This window comes from Colletotrichum acutatum, assembly GCF_030867785.1.
Source record: "Colletotrichum acutatum strain CBS 112980 chromosome Unknown BDZ83scaffold_54, whole genome shotgun sequence".
NCBI lineage: Eukaryota > Fungi > Ascomycota > Sordariomycetes > Glomerellales > Glomerellaceae > Colletotrichum > Colletotrichum acutatum.
This window is the reverse complement of record NW_026849048.1, coordinates 177,683-197,341: the sequence shown is the minus strand read 5'-3', so window position 1 is coordinate 197,341 and position 19,659 is coordinate 177,683. Positions and strand designations below refer to the sequence as shown.

The following is a 19,659-nucleotide window of genomic DNA, read 5'->3' as shown; positions in this document are numbered from 1 at the left end:
GCCGGGGGAAACGGCTGTGACGATCTGGTGAACAGCGTCATGGGCGGTTGGAAAAGCGATCAAGTATGAGGCATTGCGAAGTAACCGCGGTCCGCGTTTGGGTGCGCTTCCGGGCTCTCTCGTGATACTGAAGCAAGCGATTGCGCGCACCGAAGGCCTGTTGGTAGTCCGAAGATGGCCATGTGAATATCCATGTTAGGTGATACCAAAGAGGCCACAGGAGTCGGCGATCACACCGCCGTCGCGTAAATCTCGAGGCACCTGCCCAAGCTGGAAGCATGAAACAACATCTGCCAAGCAGTCGAGTACGGCTTGCAGTGGTGTTGTGTGGTTTCAAGCCGCATCTGAAAAGATAGTTGCAGCTGCAACTTGTAAATGCGGGTTGGAAAGAGACGTTAGGTTCCCGATACTCACAACTTTGCGATCAATTCGGTATCCACGCCGTGAGTGATAGGACTTCTCCAGCTTTAGAGCATCACTCTCCAAAAATGCGACTGCGTTTCGTTATTGCTAGCATCTTGCTTGTTGACTAATGACAAGAATTGTCGCCCTACACAAACCAGCTTCTGGGCCTGACTCGAGACTGCAACAGCGGGTTAATAATGCTTAGCCTCAAAAGAGACGCCTGGCCAGATCTGCTGCAGCTGTGATCCGAAGTGATGATGGTTATACAGCGATGGAACTCTCATGAGGAGCAGAGCCAGGCGTCTAGTGACGACTCAAGATAAGCGAGAGAAGCGTAGTTGTGAAGATAAGTCGAGGCGAGATTGGTGTCGTGAGCTGTGGTGTCGTTGATTGGGATCTACAGGCTTAACATCTGACCTGAGCGACTCGGTCGCTGTGGGTCACTGATGGCGATGATTTTCATTCGCAAATGAGCAATCGTAGTGTCTTGTTGTTGCTGCGACCCGTTTGGTGGGAAACACTGTAATAGCGTTCGTCGATGTGCTGAGTTGTTTGCGAAACTTCAATCATGGAAGCGTCGAAGGTTTGCGGAAAATGAGTGAGACAAGGAGCATGAGGACAAAGTAAGGTGAGTGTTACCAGTAAGGTGGGAAATAAGGTGAACAGAGTGAGATGAGTAAGGCTGCTAAGTCAAAGGCAATTCATCGGGTATTCGGCGCATGACGGGCCCAAGCGTCCGGGTCAGGGCCGGCCGAGAGATCCACATCCTAAAATGACAAAGCAACCGCTAAAACACAAGATTTTCCGCCTTGTGCGGTCACCGCGTGGTGCAGTGATAGACGGCTTGGCTAGACCGATATCGCTCGTCAAGTCAAGCCACAACGAGACATTTTCTGAATCACACTATCATTCGACATCCTCACTCGCGTCAAGAAGCTGCAGTAACGACACTCTAGCTCATCAATGATCCAAGACTCTAGAGGTTGAGTTAAAGACATGCTCTTTCTTAGTATGCACAATGCCAACACCAATTTCGGCAATCTATCCGTGGAAAAACCCACATCGTCCCCGAACTTCACCAAACAAACGTGATTTTCGGCAGCCCAGTCCGCTCCCGATTACGCGGCGGTGGATTCTTTCAAGAATGGACGCTTACCCCGAGACGTAATAGTGGTGCAAACCGCCCTGCAACGACATGCTTAGATGCGATAACGCAATCCCAACCCCAGACAAGGTCTGCGGGATAAGCCCATGAAATTTTCAGCTGTTGTTTGTTCAAATACTAGGCTCACTCCTGGCTTCTGACTGAGTCATCTCCCTGTCTAACCTCGAATTCATCCTTCACTCAACGTTCGCAAAGCCATCATAGCAGCCGAGATGAGCGCGCAAAGTGGTCTGCAAGTCGCAGACTCGTCCGACACCGATGCCGGTAATGAACAACCAAGGAACGAAGTTCAGCGGCGCAGCTTTGGTGATTGGCTCCGTGATGATGTCAACATCCGCTATACCGATATCCCAGTCCTCGCTTGTTGTCTGGTGTCCGGCTTGTGCGACAGTGTAGCAGTAAACGCAGCTGGTGTCTTCGTCAGTATGCAAACAGGTAAGAATCTAGCTATCAGGCAGGGGAAGCAATATGCGATACTAACCTGATTGAAGGAAACACCATCTTCATGGCTCTGGGCGCCTCGAAGCTTCCGGCTGGCGAGCCCCTCCTCTGGCTCAAGTCCCTCAGCTCCATCGCCGCGTTCTGGCTAGGGTGCTTCTTCTTCTCCAAGTCGAGACACATTCACCCCAAGCGCAGAAGCACTCTCGCCCTATCATTCCTTCTCCAGTCCGCACTCGTCTTCCTTGCCGCCGCCTTTGCTCAGACACGTCTCATCGCCGACTTTGGAAAAGCCTCGGTGCAAGGCTCCGACTCGAATCACGAATTCAAGACCTCTGAAAACCCTCTTGTGATGGTCCCCCTTGCGCTTCTGGCCTTCCAGTTTGGCGGACAGATTGTCACGAGTAGGATTCTGGGATATAATGAGGTTCCTACCAACGTCCTAACCAGCGTCTACTGCGACCTCCTGTCCGACCCCAAGCTCTTTGCACCCCTGAAGGAGAACCCTAAGAGGAACAGGAGGTTCTTGGCTGTTGTTTTGCTCGTTCTTGGAGGTATCATTGGTGGCTGGCTGCAGAGAAGCCAGGCTGGCATGCCTGGGGCTCTTTGGATTTCTGGAGGAGTCAAGTTCATCATTGCCGTCGCCTGGATGGGCTGGGCCAGCAATGAGCCGGTTGAGAGCAAGCTGGAAAAGGGCGTCAAGTCATAATTTAGATGTCTGCCTAAGCCATAGACTATTAGCCGGATAGATCCTTCCCTCGTGGGATAGCCACATTGTTAGATACGAGCCTGAATGCTAAGTGGCCCAGCGATCCAGCGAGGTGATCGAGTTGCCTACCCCAACGCGCAGGCCATTCACCCATGACGGGAGAATCTGCTACAGATTCCAACACCGCCAAACTCAATCTTTCAAGACAGACGCTCGATGAGATCCATCGCCTGGTCAGACTGGTGAGGTTTCCTGTTATTGTGGCACTCCGAATCTCACTTGTTGCTGTAGGAGGTTTCTAGTGGGACATATGATGGTAAGTGACTTGTTTTTGTGTACTTTCTTTTCAGGAGCCAATTTCGACGGGTCAACTGAGAGCAGTCAGTGTCGTTTTTGACTTGTATACGTCCACCTCGAGGGGAACTCTCAAGGCTCACGGATTGCCGCCCCAAGACTGGTTTACGTACATATGTGCACTTGTGAAGGTCACGGTCGTTCTGGCGCCGCTTCTGTTTGATATATGCATACAATACGTGACAGCTGTGAACATTGACCGAAGTACCTCATGACAGCTTGAGTGCGCCAATTAACATTACCAGAGGCAGAGACAAAAGGTAACGAGGTCGCTGTCTACTGATGGGCAAACATGTGCCACAGACAGGAGCAGCATCTCGTCAAAGTGTTATGTAGGATGGCTGGCTTTGCAAGTCGTCTCAGCGTATGTCATACTCCGCTGAGACAACGTGATCGATTTATCTCGCTTCAAATCTGCCGAAATCAATTTTTTGATATGCAGACCAAGCCACTGCCACGGGGTCTCTACCATGTCTTCTGTGTCATTTCGGCACACTCCGATGCGCCGAATGGGGGTATCATTGATACTCTAGTGCATAAACAGTCAATCAGACAGCAAGGAACTCTCAACCTGTCCTTGTTTAAACGAAGACTTCCCCACAAACGATCCCTAATCAAGCCTCATAGGATAGCTTCCATGGCTGACATGCTGCATCGTCCGCTCTGCGCCTGGGCCCAATCAAGAATGGCCCACCCCGGACGTAACCCACATGCCCGGATTCAAGATTCGCGAGAACCACGATCAAGTCTTTTGACCATCTTTCAGGATCACTTGGATGCCAGCGCAGGATCTCCACCTGTTATTTCATTTCTGAACCGCTGGACTTCTCGATTTCAGAGTTGAGATTGGCGATAACAGCCATTGGTAAATCATAGCGCCGTAGGGCAAGCCACAACGTCAACGGTCATCCCTAGCCTCCATCAATAGTGTCTTGCACCGTTGGGACCACAATCGAGTCTCGGTCTGCGAACGAGCGCCAGCTCATCAAACCAACGGGCACACGACCGTCACACACGCCGTTAGCCGAACTCTGGTGCTTCCGCCATCTCGTCACCAAGAATGGCCCCTTGCATCGCAGCTTAGCCTCCTTGGCGTCTAGAGGCTAGATTAACCGCGCCGTCTTACCAAAGATATGAGATGTCATAATCGAGGGTGTCCTACCCTGTCGACTTTGCATCACTCTATTCATCACCAACCAGATCACAGTCTCGGGGAACGGAAGGGGCAAGACATTTCTGAACAAGACCCTGCGTGACCTGAAGGAAAGAATCTAGGGGTCCTTCCACAAGAGGCTAGCCCACCGTCATCATCAGCCTCTCATTGGTTGACTGGCCACACCTCGACCCCTGCACTGCAGCCTTCCCATGCCAACCTTTGACGTCACCGAGGACGGTGATCTTGGAGCGCAGATCACCGACAAACAGGTTTGGAGTTGCTCGGCACCCAACCACCAAACCCGCCAAACGGCGTCTCAATCGGCTCTAACAGCTAGCTGTCCTTCGAGGAGCAGGAATGAGTGACGGACGGAGGGCATCTAAATGACCATCTTGGCATCATTGTGCAGCATCAACCATGCCGGCCTGCCAACAATGTCTGCAGCCAGGGTCTCGGCACGGGCGTCCGCCCAAGCGACGTACCTTACGGTAAGCTGTAACAGGTCACGGCAGTAGGAGAGCCATAATGTCATGAATGAGGATGAGGAAGAGGGAGGATAGGGGGAAAGGGTATGAGTTAGGAGAAGAGAGATAGATATAACCTCCATGCTCCTCCCGCCCAGAGTCTTGTGTTCCGTCTTATCCAGCATCCCAAGCCTTCATAAACAGAAGCACCCACACCAACAACCACACTCAATAACCTTGTAGGCGAAAACAAGCCTTTCGCCAAATCATCCTAGCAAATTACATCCCTTCCATCACAAAACCCCCATATTCTCAAAATGCCATTCTTCGGAGGCGGCCGTCGCGAACCCTCTCCCGAACCAGTTCGGGAGCTGACCCCACCACCGTCAGAGCCCCGTCGCACCGGCTTCTTTGGCTCTCGCCGGGACCCTTCTCCGGAGCCAGTCCACCACCAGCCCGTCGCCGAGCCCGCGCCCCGCAAGCACGGCCTCTTCGGCTCCTCTCGCCGTGACCCCTCCCCCACGCCGACAGCCCGCACATCCCGCACCTCCGCGACCTCCCACTCCTCTCTGTCGTCAACGACCTACCACACCTCCCCTGATGGCCACCACACCGGCGGAGGCGGCCTCTTCCGCCGCTCCACGGACGCGTCATCCGGTCGCCGGGGCGGTCTGCTGCACAAGTTTGGCGGCGGAGGCGTAGAGATGGATCCCAGCATCGTGCAGGCGCGCGAGCGCGTCATGGGCGCCGAGGCGGCTGAGAAGGAGGCCGACCGCGCGCTCATGGCTGCGCGAGAGAGCGTTGCTGCTGCGAGGGCTGATGTACGAAGGCTTGAGGAGGAGGCCAAGGAGGAAGCCAGACGGGCCAAGATCAAGCAGTACCATGCTCGTGAGGTCTCTAAGCGTGGCAAGGCCTTGGGACGTCACGGAGACTAAGGTTACGAACATGAATGGTGTGGTTGTGATAAATTCAGCAGCATTTCTTTTATACTCATGAGTTCATGAGCTGTATCATGGCGTACGTCGAACAATACGGAGTCGGGAGAGCGAAATAAAAGATTTCACATCATGTATTTTTTCTATTCATACACGAGCGACGATTCGGAAAACCAACATTACCTGTATAACAATTTGAGAAATGAAATTTTAACGAACACAAGATCGAGTCAATGTTTGTGACGCAAGGCAATCGATACTGTAACTTAGCAAAGCGTCTTTACTTATAAAGATTTCGCCTAGTAGCCATCAATAGAGACTTTCGCCAAATCAGACAGACAAAACTTTGCCGACACGGAAAGATAGAGTGACAGAGTGCGTCTTCAAGCCATGTCTGACAGTGTTGACAAGCTGACAAGCTGACAAGCTGACAAGCTGACAAGACCCATCAATGGTCTGCCCGCCGTTCTCCAGTTCTCCAGTCCGACTGCAACCGGGGAATCTACTCAGCTCCGAGAGGTAAGCACGGATCGGGGATGTTCCCGGAACACCCCCTCGCAAATCCTCAGCCTTGACACCCGGTCGACACCACTCGTTCTTCCCCTCATCCTCTGGCTGTAACCGGAGCAGACACGAGAATCTGCAGCGTCGGATTTCTTACTGCCCTATCGATCAGGTTCTCGGATATTTCTTACTCAAGGCGACGATCCGTGACGCGACGCTTTCTGATACATTGACCGCAACTCCGAGTCCGGTTCATCGAGAGCAAAATGGAGGTTTAGAAGTTTACTGATTTCAAAGACTTTCCTTGCAGTGACAGAGTTCATTAGGCAGCATCTAGTGACAACTTTTCTCGCTTGCTTGAGAACAGGCTAATGGAAAGAAAGACCAGAACCCAATTGACTGCTGCTGTTGAGCTTTCATCCGAGATTTCTAGTACCCTGAACCAATACCTCATGCCATCCACCTGCCACCTGCCGAGCACGCCGTTCCTCCGGCCGTGCTGTCCTTCTGCGGATGCGTTGAAGACCGAAAGCGACAAAGGGAATGAAACCTGACCCTCCAACCCTGTATGTGCATTGTGAAGTGAAACGGGTATTTACATTTTTTGCTCAAAAGTGGTCAGTGCCCAAAGGTATCAAGAACTCATGTCGGCGACACATTCCGTAGATAGCCGCCGAAGTGAAAGGGAAAAAGGTCGCGTCTGTCCAAGGAGCTGGACGGGCTGCAATAAAAGACATAGGGTAAAGGCCGAGATGCAAGTCGAGGTTGAAAGGTCCAATCCGTGGGAACGCCGACGCCTTCAAAGTGCCAAACACTGAAAAAAATGGAATTCGAATCCGTCCGAACAAGGGCCGCTCGTTCGATCGTGGTCGTAAGAAGATGAAGAACGATCATGGCAAGAAACGGATGCACCAAGGTAATGTTTCTCACATGATGATGCACTGAGACTCTTCGCGATCCTTCTTGACACTGAGGGCGACGCGGGCGGCCTCGGTGAAGGCCTCGTTGACACCGCGGTTGCGCATGGCAGAACACTCGAGGTAGCGGAGAGCGTTGATGCGGCGAGCGACCTCCAAGCCCTGTTCGTAAGAGATCATGGGACGCTTCTCTCGCTGCTGGCCCTCGGCGGCCTCCTCCTCCTCGTTATCGGCCTCGCGGAGATCGCACTTGAGGGCGACGAGAACCAACTTCACGCCGGGGCAGTTGTCGGCGATCTCTCCAACCCACTTGCTCTCGACGTTCTCGAGAGAGTCCTTGCTGTCGACGCTGTAGCAGAGCATGATGAGGTCGGTATCGTCTGCGCCTAATTAGCAAGCGATCTCTTAATCCACCCAATGTTGAATATCGTACCATAAGACAAGCTGCGGAGGCGGTCGAACTCTTCCTGGCCAGCGGTATCCCAGAGGGAAAGCTCGATGTGGACACTGTCGACGAAGATGTCTAGCAATTCCAGGTCAGTATTCAAACCGGCAGAGGGAGGATCGCGACGGAGGCATCTTGCGACTGGGCGCAATTCGCTGGGGATCGAGGGATTGTACCATGGACGTAGTTCTCGAAGACGGTGGGCTCGTAGACGGTCGGGAAGTAGCTGGGTCAAGTCAGCAAGAGATGCACAATTGGAAGGCCGACATTTTCCAAGCCTTAAGGCTTGAGAGTTGAAGGAAATAGTATTGAACTTACCCTCTGGTAAAGACGTTCAACAACGATGTCTTGCCGCACGCGCCATCGCCACTGCAGGTCGCAAGTCAATTAGGCAAACACTCCCAATCGCAGCCACCAAGGAGGCAACACCAAGGGAAGGTCGAGGAGGTCTTACAGGAGGACCAGCTTGCGCTGGACGGTCTTGTTACCACCGCACAAAGGCATACTGGGCGATCTGAAGGAGGTGGATTCGGTCGGGCTGTAGGAAGTTGGTCAGGGAGAGTTGATCGAGGTGAGGCGAGTCGGTACGGTGCGGTACGAGATCGGTTTGCGTGGTTGCTTGTGGAAAGCAAAAAGAAAAAAGATGCTGTCAGCCAGTAGGAGGAATCTTGGGGAGAGTTCGTGGTTCGTTGGTCAATCAGCAAGGGGAAGGTGCCAGAGAGGGTTCTGGGTTGTTGTTTGGAGGTGGGTTGGCACGGCCGGTTGGTGCGCGATGTGGTGGTGAAAGGAAATGGACAAAGAAAGGCCGATGGACTTTGGGGTAACTGCCACTGGAAGTGGAAGGGAGGTAAATTGATGGTAACGCAGGAAGGAAGGCACGGTACGGTGCGGTGCGGTGCGGTCCAGGTGCAGATGCAGGAATAATGGAAGGGAACGGTGGGGAACAAAAAGAGCAAGGAAGGTCCAAGGTCCAGTACACTTTCCGTAGATGCAGTGCAACAGTGCCTCTTTTTGCTGGAGAGGAAAGTGCCAGGCAAAGCGGAGTGGCTTGAGGGATGGCTGTGACTGTGATGTGAGGCAGAGGAAAGGCAGGCAGGGCAGGAAGATGGGGGGAAACAAATGGGAGAAGGAGGCAGGCACTGGAGACCAAAATGAGGTAAAAGGTGCAAGTGTGAATTTTGGGGTGAGCAAAAGATGCAGGAGCGGGAAATTGAAATTGGGTTGGAAGAAGGTGCGCTGCTCAATTGGCTGAGATCATGTCAGAGGGCCACTCAATGGAGTAGAAAAGAGCAATAGCGGACAGGGTCAGGCACTTCTTGCTGGGGTGAGCCTAGGAGGAAAGGAGACGGAGGAACACAACACTCATTGCCTATTTGGCGCTGGGCTGGAAATGGACCTTTGGGGACCTGTGGAAGGAAGCCACCCAGCTGGATAAGGTAGGGACAGGCAGGAGCCGCTGAGGCTTTGAAGATGGGCACCTTCCCAAACTGTTACCTAAGAAACCTTTTGCTCTGTGTGGAAAAACAACATTGAGAATACATAATAATCACCATCTTCTTCTGCTTCTTCCTCCTCCATGAGGATATGCTTCAGCACCAGTCCGACCAGAGCAGAAAAGGGGACCATAGGGAGGCTGCGTGATTGCGTACCCCGTCACTCGTCACTTCAGTACACTTGGAATCCACAAGGACCGGAATGGGGAACCTCATGAATGTCACTGACTGAGCGCCTCCACCGAGCTGCGGAGGGCCCTCTGCCAAAGAATGCCCTGAGCACACATACGGACACTCTACGGATACCTACCTGTCCAACTTGACACGCTTTGCTCCATTATCGACCAAGAGATTGTTCACTTGGACTGCGACTCCAGTCTGCAGCGTACGGATTCCTACTTCTGCCTCCAAAAGTGTACAGAGACGCTAAAATATCCGTAGATGCGAACTGGGAAGAAACAACTTGAACGAGTGGAGACTTCCCCGCCACACAATGGCGCGCATCTGCACACACTATCGAGCTGCAGACATGTCACGACAGGGAAATCAGATTGAGCTGCGCGAGAAAAGAAAAGAAATCCCTCCCAAGAAGTCACCAGTTGTCCTTCGTCCCGAACGAACCCGCAACCTCCAACAAAGTCATGATATATCCCTCTCACAAACCACCAGGATGGACGCCATGAAGATGAAGAGGCTCGGGGCATGGGCCAGTGCGCGTCCAATGTGAGCTGAGCTGAGGCCGACCATGAGGTCTCGCCAAAACGGCATCAATGATCCAATGCTTTTCCAGCTTAGCTTTTGGCTTTTCCCTCCCCCCCTCCCCCCCTGCCACAACATGGCCGAGTGGCGCTTGGGGACCGCCGTTCTTGGTAAGACAGCTGGATGGGGCAGACAAGGTCAACGAGGGGCACCAAGTACTCATGTATAGGAAAGCATCGAGGGCTATCTGGTACAAGAAAGTGTTCGGTACTGGACGCCAGAAACCTCCGCCAGAAACCTCCGCCAGAGCTCGGTTGCGCTACAGGCCTAGGCCGCCTTATCTTCCGCTCTTTCGCCCGGCTGCGGCACCTTTCGAGAACGCCAGAGTCAGACACGATTCATCGTCAAGTCCCCCGACCTTTATCCAGACAAACCTTGTTCCTCCGTCTCACTCACATACGAATATGCAGCTCCAATGTATGCTGAAGCCATCACGGCCGTATCCGTCGCACCATCTCAATATACTGGCCAAATTTTGAAGTGAAAATACGCAATCCTCTAGTTTCACCTCATCAATCCCGCCGCTCAACCTCAATTTGTCGTGGGCTGTACGACTCGTTGCGCCCCTCACTCATCCCACCCATCGTCATGTCCATGGTCCACACTGCAACGAACCAAGGAAGTAAATCCGATACCCACCTCTGTCCAAATAAACGCTCTCCACTACTCAAACAAAAAACACCATCGTTAGCCAAGGAAGCAACGCGCTTTGTGGCAGGCTCATCCCAGCGACACTCCCGCCGCAAAGCGCCGGAGCTCGACTCGCTGGAAGCCCCGAGAGCGGCACCTGTTTTTCGGATCGAGAGACTTGGGCGAATCCACCACACCATTCACCCTAGAGGCAAAAGGCCCGGGCCCGTGGTTACTCCGTGCGAAGTGAAGTTCTTTTGGTCCTATTCGGTTTAATTGCTCTCGTTATTACCTTAAGGTATTCAGCGCTGCGAGAACCCTCAGTTGACTGCAGTGTCTAGAGGCATTCCGATATCATATGCTGCCCCTCTTTGCAGCTCATCAACACCCCTCATTACCCCTCATCACTTCATGACCTTCCCCATCAGTAAGGCAAAGGCAGCTGGCATCGTCAGCCTCACTGACAACGCAACCATTGCGCAACGGAACAGTGAGGCACAGCCAAGAATCGTGACGCATCATCACCCCTCCGCCAAGCACCCGTTCGCCGCTCCATCGTGCTTCGGATCCTCCAACCCCTCCCCCCCCCCCAAAACCCCCCAACCCCCCTTGTTGTGCCCGACGACGCCTCCCGCAACCAGTCCGAGTACCGCTACCCCGGATATCCCATTGTCAGTACTCACTTGCTGTTTCTCTCGAGGTCTTATGTAAGATTGCATGCCACCATTCCGTGAGGTATTCGATTATTGTTCCATTTTTCTACTTGTTCGTTACACGGCAACGTTCGTCACCGTGTCTTGGGTATCCATTACAGCGTCCCATCACCGTGTGTGCAGCCTATAACATGCCTCGCATTCTAGAATCCATCCACCCACGACGTGCAGTCGGTGGCACTAAAGCTTTCAGCCCATTCTTACGCCGAATCCATGGAGACGCTTAAGCACGTCGTCCCTCCCTGCCGTCTTCCGGCAGTGTCCCATCCCGCCTTCGCTCCCGCCGGGCCCGATGATGCATAGGCGATCGCTGGCTACTGCGGCCCAACTCCGTTCTGTCGGCTCGCATGGCGCCCGCTCTTTGGCGCTTGACCTTTGCCCCGCGAATCCTCGACCTTCTCTTCAGGTTTGCCCCGCAAGCTGGTAGTTTGCGTGGTATTCGATTTGATTCGGCCAGGTCTCGCCGGTCCTACCGCATTCACCCCTCAGTCATCGTCTCTCTGCAGACCCTGCCTACTACGGCCCATCCTCTCCCCGAGGCTCATGTTGCCGGCCTTCCGATGCAGACCGTTCACAAATTGCCTATCTCCAAACTTGGATGATCGTTCTCTTGCCTGATCGTCGGCTTGTCGCGCGGCGCTCTCCCGTTCTTCAAGCGCAGCCAGTCGGCGCTCCCGATCTGTGTCGAGATCTGAAGCAGCTGCCTGCATTGCCGCCAACTTGCGAGCCCTTTCCTCCTCAGCGCCCTTGTCTTCCACCTCTTTGCCACAACTGGATCCATTGGTACGGGCAGCAGGTCGTCTGTCAGGCCCTTGCCGATGATTATCGTTGTTCCGGCGGCCCCGGGAAACTGAAGCTTCTCCATCCCGGTCGCCACGCCTGTCGTGACTTCGTGGCGATCTCTCCCGTGGCCTGACGGGTCGTTCGTCCTCGGAGCCTGAGTCTCGGCGCCGCCGTTCGCGGTCGTCGCGCCTGTCGCGTCGATCGCGTCTGTCGTAATCGTTCTTCTCGCCAGAGTCGCGTCTTCGAGGGGATCGGGATCTAGAAGTGCGTCTGCGCTGGTGGTGCCTGTCTTCTGAATCGCTGCGTCGACGTCGCCTTTCAGAGCGCTCTGCCTCGTCGTGGTCGTCTCTCCGACGGCGCGGGCTTCGTGATCTTGAGTAAGATCGTCGCCTCTTACGGTGCCTTTCCCGATCATCGTCGTCGTTTCGATGCCTGTGATGCCTTCTCTTGTGCCGCTCCTCCTTTCCTTTCTTTGACTTATCGTCTGCCATGCCCATGGATGCAAGTAATTGACGACGCTTGATGGGATCATTCATCATGGCTTCGTAGGCGGCCTGCTCCTGTCGCTTGATAGCAAGCAGGGGGTCTTCTCGAACTTTGGCTGCTGTGTCGCGTGCTGTATTGGCCGTCTGAAGGGCCATGAAACTCTCCTGTCCAGCTTGCTTCTCTAAGTTCTTGTGTTCGGTTCCCTTGAGCAAGTTGTCGATGCGTCGCTTGCCCAAGAGGTAGCTCTCGCGCTCCTCGGTCGTGCCGGTCTGTCCATCGGTAGGTCCGCTATAAAGAAATTCGACGCGGTCGACTCGTTTGGTGTGCCCTGCAGCCTCGAGCTTCTTCTGGAGTTCTTCGCGCTCGCGCTCCTCTTTGAGCTCGTTAATTCGCTGTTGTGTCTTCTTGCGCTCATCGAGGGCTTTGCGTTCCTCTTCCCAGACCTTGGCCTGGTTCTTGATGAGAGAAGGGTGGAAACTCTTCTTCAAGTTGAGATCGCCACCCATCTTGCCGACTGCTTAGTCGAGTATACTGGAAGATTCTTCGACAGTTATTAGAGAATGGGCCAAGCCGGAAGTTGAGTCGCTTGGAGATCTGTTGGAGATGTACGTTGTTGGGAGAGATGGAGGTTGAAACTAGACAGATGGAAGTCAAAAGGTTGGCGCGGCTGGGCTCGAGTCAAAAAAGCCATGGGAGCAAAAGTCGCCTCCGTTCATGTGGCCAGTGCGCAATCAGAGGCCGTGGGTGGGTCCGCCAATCGATAAGCTCCCCCCGCCTTCCATTCATTGCCCACCACAGCTACACCTGCCTGGAACTGTCCCGGTCATTGTCCATCAGCCTTACCTTCACGTTCAATTTCCAACGACTAACAAACCTACATTTTCTTCCACCACACATTTTCCTGTAGCTCTTTTCCAGTCCAGTCACCAGAGTGCACTCCTTTCGATCGCCCCTTCGGATACCCCACACCTCCCTCACGCAGTCAAGATGTCTGACGACGACGACTTCATGCAGGAGTCTGATGAGGAGCAGTGAGCTTCCCCCAGACGGGCCTCTCAACCCTGGGTTTTGTAGCAGGAACCGCCGAGACTGACTAGGCGCAGGTACGACTTTGAGTACGAGGAAGACGACGATGAGGACTCCGGGGATGTCGGCATCGAAAACAAATACTACAATGCGAAGCAACTCAAGCTTACCGATCCCGAGGATGCTATTGCCGAATTCTTGGGCATACCACCGTTAGAGGAGGAAAAGGGCGAATGGGGCTTCAAAGGCTTGAAACAGGCCATCAAACTCGAGTTTAAACTGGGACAGTATGAAAAGGTACAGCCCAATCTAAACTTCCTGAAGAAAGTCCTGCCACCAACAGAAGGGAAATACTGATTTCGAAACCAGGCGACGGAACATTATGCCGAGCTGTTGACCTACGTCAAGTCGGCCGTGACGAGAAACTACTCCGAGAAGTCGATCAATAACATGCTGGACCACATTGAGAAGGGATCAGACAGCCCCAAGGCCGTGGCATGCGTCGAAAAGTTCTACTCCCTCACACTCGAGAGCTTCCAGAGCACAAATAATGAGAGGCTATGGCTGAAGACGAACATCAAGCTGGCCAAACTCCTCCTTGACCGCAAGGACTACAACACGGTCACTAAAAAGCTGAGAGACCTCCACAAGGCTTGTCAGAAGGAAGACGGCAGTGACGATCCCAGCAAGGGCACATATTCTATGGAGATATACGCTCTCGAGATCCAGATGCACGCCGAGACCAAGAACAACAAGCAGCTGAAGAGACTCTATCAGCGCGCCCTCAAGGTCAGGTCCGCTGTACCTCACCCCAAAATCATGGGTATCATTCGCGAATGCGGTGGGAAGATGCACATGAGCGAGGAGAATTGGGCCGAAGCCCAGACGGACTTCTTCGAATCCTTCCGCAACTACGATGAGGCCGGCTCGCTCCAGCGAATTCAGGTGCTCAAGTACCTACTTCTTACGACTATGCTTGTCAAGTCTACCATCAACCCGTTCGACTCGCAAGAGACCAAGCCGTATAAGCAGGATCCCCGAATCACTGCCATGACCGACTTAGTGGACGCATACCAGCGTGACGACGTTCACGCCTACGAAAATGTCCTGCAGAAGAACCAAGACATTCTCGCCGACCCATTCATCGCTGAGAACATTGACGAAGTCACGCGCAACATGAGGACGAAGGGCGTCCTGAAACTAATTGCACCGTACACACGAATGAAGCTGTCATGGATCGCGAAGCAATTGAAGATCTCAGAGCCCGAAGTTCAAGACATCCTAGGTTTCCTCATTGTTGACGGCAAGATCCAGGGCAAGATTGACCAGCAAGTCGGCACTCTCGAGATTCAATCGGACGCGGACAGCGATCGAACCAAGGCTTTGTACGAACTGACGCAATCTGTCTCGACTTTGTACACTACCCTGTTCAAGGAGGGCGAAGGCTTCCGATCTGCCGAGTTCCCTACCGATGAGCAGACCATGGAGATGATGGGCGGCGGTATGACCCCCAGAGGCGGCGGTCGTGGACAGCCGCGGGGCGTCGGACGGAAGGGTAAGGGCGTGGTGCCATCGATGTGGACATGAGAAGCATGAGTATACGTGCATGCCGGTTGGTAACAGCAGGCGATGAATCATAGCAGGTAAAGCTTACGGCTGGCCATTGCACCATGGCTGCTCGGTCAGCCGCCTTGCAGCAGAGACAGGGACGGAAGTGCTCAGACGAAGATGGAAGACGATGCCATGATGGCCTCGGCAAGCATGGAAAAGGAGTAGAGGCGTTGTCAATGTAGCTCATCAGGCCATGACAAGATACCAAAAAACATTCGATCAATATTATCAGTCAAAAAGGAAGGAGATGTTTTTCATCAAACACCTCAAGTAGCGCGCCAAACAATCGACGCAAAGTAAGTATGGATGTAGATGTAGGCAAAGCCGTGGACGAATACGGTTCGACAGCAGCTTCCCGCTGCGGGTGGCTCAATCCAAAGAGCTCCCAAGACCTCGCGGAACGCTGGTAACGGGATACGAGGCCGAGGGAGCAGGAGACGGCGAAGGAGGCTAAACATGGGATAAGTTATCGCGTCGCACGACGACGACGCGAGGGATCAAGAGAAATTGACTCCTTGGCTGGGAGAGGTATAGGTCCTCTCGTCTATCTCCATAGGGGACAACACTAGCACACTAGATACGTATGTTGATTCATCACCTCTTCGGACTCGTAGATCCCGTGGAGGCAACTGAGGAAACCGAAAATACGAAGAGTCGGACACGCTTGTGTGATCTCCCAATTCGATTTTCCTCAACGCTAGTAGAATACGCGATGGTGTTTTTCGCAATGGTGTTTTTGCGACGATCCAATCCAGACCTCAGATCTATCATCCAGCCTCTGGGCTTCGTTCCGGAATCTCAGTTCCGGAAATCTCATTTGTCCATAGGAACCGGAATACGACCATCTATCTCCCCCGCGCGATACAATGGAGGGGGCATCGAGCTGACCGAACAGCAAGGAAAAAAGAGTTTAGACACGCAGACGATAGACTGGTGATCAACTTATTTGGCTCTCACTCGACACCGCCATCACCGTCCCAATTCGCAAATCAATAGGCCAAAAAGGCGTCTGACCGATCGATGCAGCGGCAGTTTGTCCTGTTGGCCGCGGCGCAGTCCCCCAAACGAGACGCAGACGAGATGAATCTGGCCATGTCTTGTGTAGTAACCACCACCAACCTTTATCGATTTTTCCGTCTTCAGACCTTCACCTTGCAGCAACGATGTGTTGGTGCTCAGCTCAGCTCGCTTGCTTGGTTTGCATGGCCCGCGTCGTTGGTCTCGACGTAGTTTGACTGAGAGCTTGCAATTTACCCAGACATGGGCGCAGCAACAAGAAGAAGAGGGGGGGGGGGGGGAGGCCGCAGAGACTGAAGGCAGGGAGCCGAGCCAGAACGCGAAGCAAAAGGAAGAAAAGAAAAAAATTCTGCACCACCATCACCCACAAGTCTCCATCGCTCACCCCGTACTCTTCGACGTCGTGTCCGTGGCCGTCAAATGATACGACACGATGCTGGCGCGGGATTGTCCCGATGGTTCCTGGCAGCGTCGCATAACATAGGGACAGGTGGGCCCGGGAAGTTTTAGTCGTCTCTGCCCTGGTTCGTTAACGTAGCTTCAATTGCAAGTCTGATGAACATTTTGCCCACAGACTTCGCTTCCCGTGATGTGCTTTATTTTATCGCGGCACGGAGTATTTGCCTTAGCCTTTGGAGTAAGATCTCCAACAATATCGGGCCATCAATAACCATCCCACCCGCAGATCACACTTGGGCTGGTATTATGCAGTCGAGTTTCACCCCCGGCCCGTCTGCTAGATGCATAGATGGTGGTTCATTCCGTCTCCAAAATACCACTCTTCAGGTTGCGTCGCCTGGCGTCTAATTCGGACGTTGAACACTACCCGTAGGTTCAGTGGTGGTAATTGGCCGGGCGTAGCTTCTGCTCCGGAATCCAGATCTGTCACACTACACAGCATGAAAATACTTTTTCAACCTTCTTCCTCCTGCTTCGGTTTTGCGAGGTCAGCCCAATGATCGTGATCCGCTATCATGGCAGATCGCCATCGCCTACTTGCGAATGGAGACCTGGCTTAAGGGGAAGCCAATTAAATGGCCTCTATTATGCGTCTTTCCGTGGCCACCACCTCCTCCGTACTGAAAGTATACTACACCTCCGCGGGCTCGCGAGTAATGGGGGGGAAAATAAACCAGGCGTGGCAGGGCGATTGACGAGCCGGTCCATCCACTCAAATGCTCAAACGACACCTGCATAAGCCGCGACAAGGGCGAATCTGTGGTGCGCAACGCAGGCGGCAGGTGGGCTGCAGAGTAGCGAACGAGCGAGTGGTCTGCTTTTGCTCTCCGCCTATGTCTCTCCTCCTGCTCCTCTTTCTCTCGGCCGATTACTGGGCGAATGCAGACGGGATTCCGTGACGGGGTGAGCGGGCGAATTTGGCTCAACCATTGGAGAGGCCTGGGTGTTAACGAACCAAAAGCCTGCCCTCAATGATTGGACCTTCCATTCGGCGAATATAAGAGACGACAAGGCCTTAAAGTGAGAATATGGAAGGATTCGTGGTAGGTACTGAGGAGGTCCGCGGCCGGAGCAGTCGAGATTCAAGCGGAGGGAAGCTGATGGGACATGTTTGGCAAAAGTGTGTTTGCCTGCATTATGGATGCTTGCATGCCGAGAGTGTAATTAGTTTCCTTTGTGCCTCAGACTTCGCGTCACTACAATCGATGACCCAAGCTGATGACTACACGACCACGATGATCAAGACTTGGGGGCACGGGGGGTTGAGATGTTGTAAAATATTCTGCTCATGGCAAACGTGTCTCTCTCTCGCATGGTGCCATGGAAGATCTGACAGAATTTGGATTCACGGGGATGTTTGAGCCGAGCTTGGCTGAAGACATGCGCCACGAGCATGTTTCTGCAGCTTGCCGCGACACTCACTGGCCCTCATTGGCGGTTGACAGCAGGAAGCGTGTTGTACAATGAGGATGGCGGTTTTGTCAGGCACAACTGCAGTCGTAAGAACGATTGCAGCTGGTTGTTGGAGATCACGTCGCAAACCATGTCGATTTGTGGCTATCCGTATCCCGTATGCGCCGAAAATTTCACTCCCTGTCGTGCTTGTCTGCCTTCCCGCCGTTCCGGGGTAGACTAGACAGGTTGATCAACGCAGGCATGGCTCATCGAAGACAGAGCCGACCAGTAAAGTACGAATGAGCGACATGGTCAAAGGCATATGTCCACATCGATGAGATGTCAATTTTGACGTTGGCTCAATCGTAGACCTTGGTCAAAGGATGAGGCGATAATAGCGGCTGGGGCTTCGTCTACCATGGAACAACTGATCATCCTCTACATGCGCAGGCAGGGGTTGGGATTTTCTGAAGGATGAGCTGTCATATTGCCAAGGCCGGTGGTTATTTTGGAGGCCCTTTGTCGGGAAAGGGCAAAGAAGTATTTCGTGCAGCCCCAGCTGCGTATCTGCATGGCAAGCTCCCGAGCCTGGGAGTATTGAAGGGGACCAAGAGGAAGATTGCAGAGACAGCGGATGTGGTCATACTGCCTCCGTGCCGGCACCTTCACCCATTCATTTGTATCTCTCATTGCTCAGGATCAAGTCCGAAGGACTCTGTAGAAGACTTGCAATGCATCTGTCATTCTTCGCGCCTGTGGAGACGGGACGGAGCGAACGTGGGACGGGACGGGGTCTAAGTGGGCGGAAACGTAGCCGATGCGACGTTGCTGGCGACTGAACATTGTAGGCATAGCTCGCTCACGATATTCTCGGCGGCCCAGCTAATGTCTCCAAACTCAGAGCTCCGAGTGTGCCCCCTTGGAAAGGAGCCATCCCAGAAATTGTCTTTGATGGAGTGTTATTGGTGGCCTCGGATGCCGCAGGTGCCCGGACTAGACGATTTTGCTTCATCTTGTAATCGATCCACAACTTCTTCACATGCCCTCGACTTTCTGCCGATGATCGAGCAGTGGACGAGACCCGATCAGGACGCTGTGCTATTACTCGTAGTCTCCTGTTTCCTCGAGCATATAGACTAAGACGAATCTGAGATAGCGTCAGAGAAATACCAGGGGCATAGGGCTTGGGGCAGCAACGTTGTTATCTTGGGCTGGTCTGCAGAGTGCAGCCGGTCTCTCTTGAGAAGTCCGTAGGGAGCGCCGCCAGTCAGTAACCCATGCTCCTACTCCTGCCGAGAAAGTGCTGAAACCAGCTCTTTTGTTGGTACTTTAAACGCCGGAATCAAATTGTTTCCTCGAATCTGAGAAGCTCTCCTCTGTTGTCCTGCCTGTCGACGCTGTTTATCGCCCGTTCTTTCTTTACCTCTTCCCTATGTTATGTGGAGAACCCTGCAGAAAGCCGTACGGAACGGACGAGATTCTTATTCTGTCCCAAACGCAAGACAAATGAGAAAACATATCGGTACACCATGACCGCCTCTGGATTCTTTCACCCTGGTACGGGACTGGTGTACCTGGCTCATTTGGTGCAATGAGCTTAGTGGAGCAAGGGGAAAAGAAGAGACTGGTTCAAGCAACCTGCAAAGGTCGGTAAGGCTCCTCTGTCGCGCGCCAAGTCCCTGGAACATCTGGCTTCTCAGAATCGACTTGTCTTGACAGAATAGATCTCGGGAGGCTCAGACAGTTTCTCACATTTCTCGGGGCGCGCAGTTCAACCCTAGGTAGTCTGGCCCAT

At 53.3% G+C, this 19,659-nt stretch overlaps 5 protein-coding genes across 5 annotated transcripts; 3 read left to right on the top strand and 2 right to left on the bottom strand.

Annotated features, from left to right (window-relative positions):
* Window positions 1–1,782: 1,782 nt before the first annotated feature.
* On the top strand, window positions 1,783–2,717 carry BDZ83DRAFT_752777 (uncharacterized protein; the record flags this gene model as incomplete). Its single annotated transcript, XM_060514250.1, has 2 exons — window positions 1,783–2,005; window positions 2,062–2,717. 2 exons carry the CDS (start codon window positions 1,783–1,785, stop codon window positions 2,715–2,717), a joined length of 879 nt encoding a protein of 292 aa, XP_060364335.1.
* A 2,291-nt stretch (window positions 2,718–5,008) lies between these two features.
* Window positions 5,009–5,626, top strand: BDZ83DRAFT_720067 (uncharacterized protein; the record flags this gene model as incomplete). The annotated part of the gene is made up of 1 exon (XM_060512243.1): window positions 5,009–5,626. The coding sequence occupies one exon, from the start codon at window positions 5,009–5,011 to the stop codon at window positions 5,624–5,626; it is 618 nt and encodes a 205-aa protein (XP_060364334.1).
* Window positions 5,627–7,056: 1,430 nt separating this feature from the next.
* Window positions 7,057–7,996, bottom strand: BDZ83DRAFT_720066 (GTP-binding protein RHO3; the record flags this gene model as incomplete). The annotated part of the gene is made up of 5 exons (XM_060512242.1): window positions 7,057–7,427; window positions 7,481–7,570; window positions 7,669–7,718; window positions 7,811–7,861; window positions 7,947–7,996. 5 exons carry the CDS (start codon window positions 7,994–7,996, stop codon window positions 7,057–7,059), a joined length of 612 nt encoding a protein of 203 aa, XP_060364333.1.
* A 4,260-nt stretch (window positions 7,997–12,256) lies between these two features.
* BDZ83DRAFT_543897 (Pre-mRNA splicing factor-domain-containing protein) lies at window positions 12,257–12,862 on the bottom strand (the record flags this gene model as incomplete). The annotated part of the gene is made up of 1 exon (XM_060503429.1): window positions 12,257–12,862. A coding segment is annotated over one exon (606 nt), but the record flags the coding sequence as incomplete, so codon positions are not given.
* A 481-nt stretch (window positions 12,863–13,343) lies between these two features.
* Window positions 13,344–14,969, top strand: BDZ83DRAFT_720064 (PCI domain-containing protein; the record flags this gene model as incomplete). Its single annotated transcript, XM_060512241.1, has 3 exons — window positions 13,344–13,387; window positions 13,460–13,679; window positions 13,752–14,969. 3 exons carry the CDS (start codon window positions 13,344–13,346, stop codon window positions 14,967–14,969), a joined length of 1,482 nt encoding a protein of 493 aa, XP_060364331.1.
* Window positions 14,970–19,659: the final 4,690 nt, after the last annotated feature.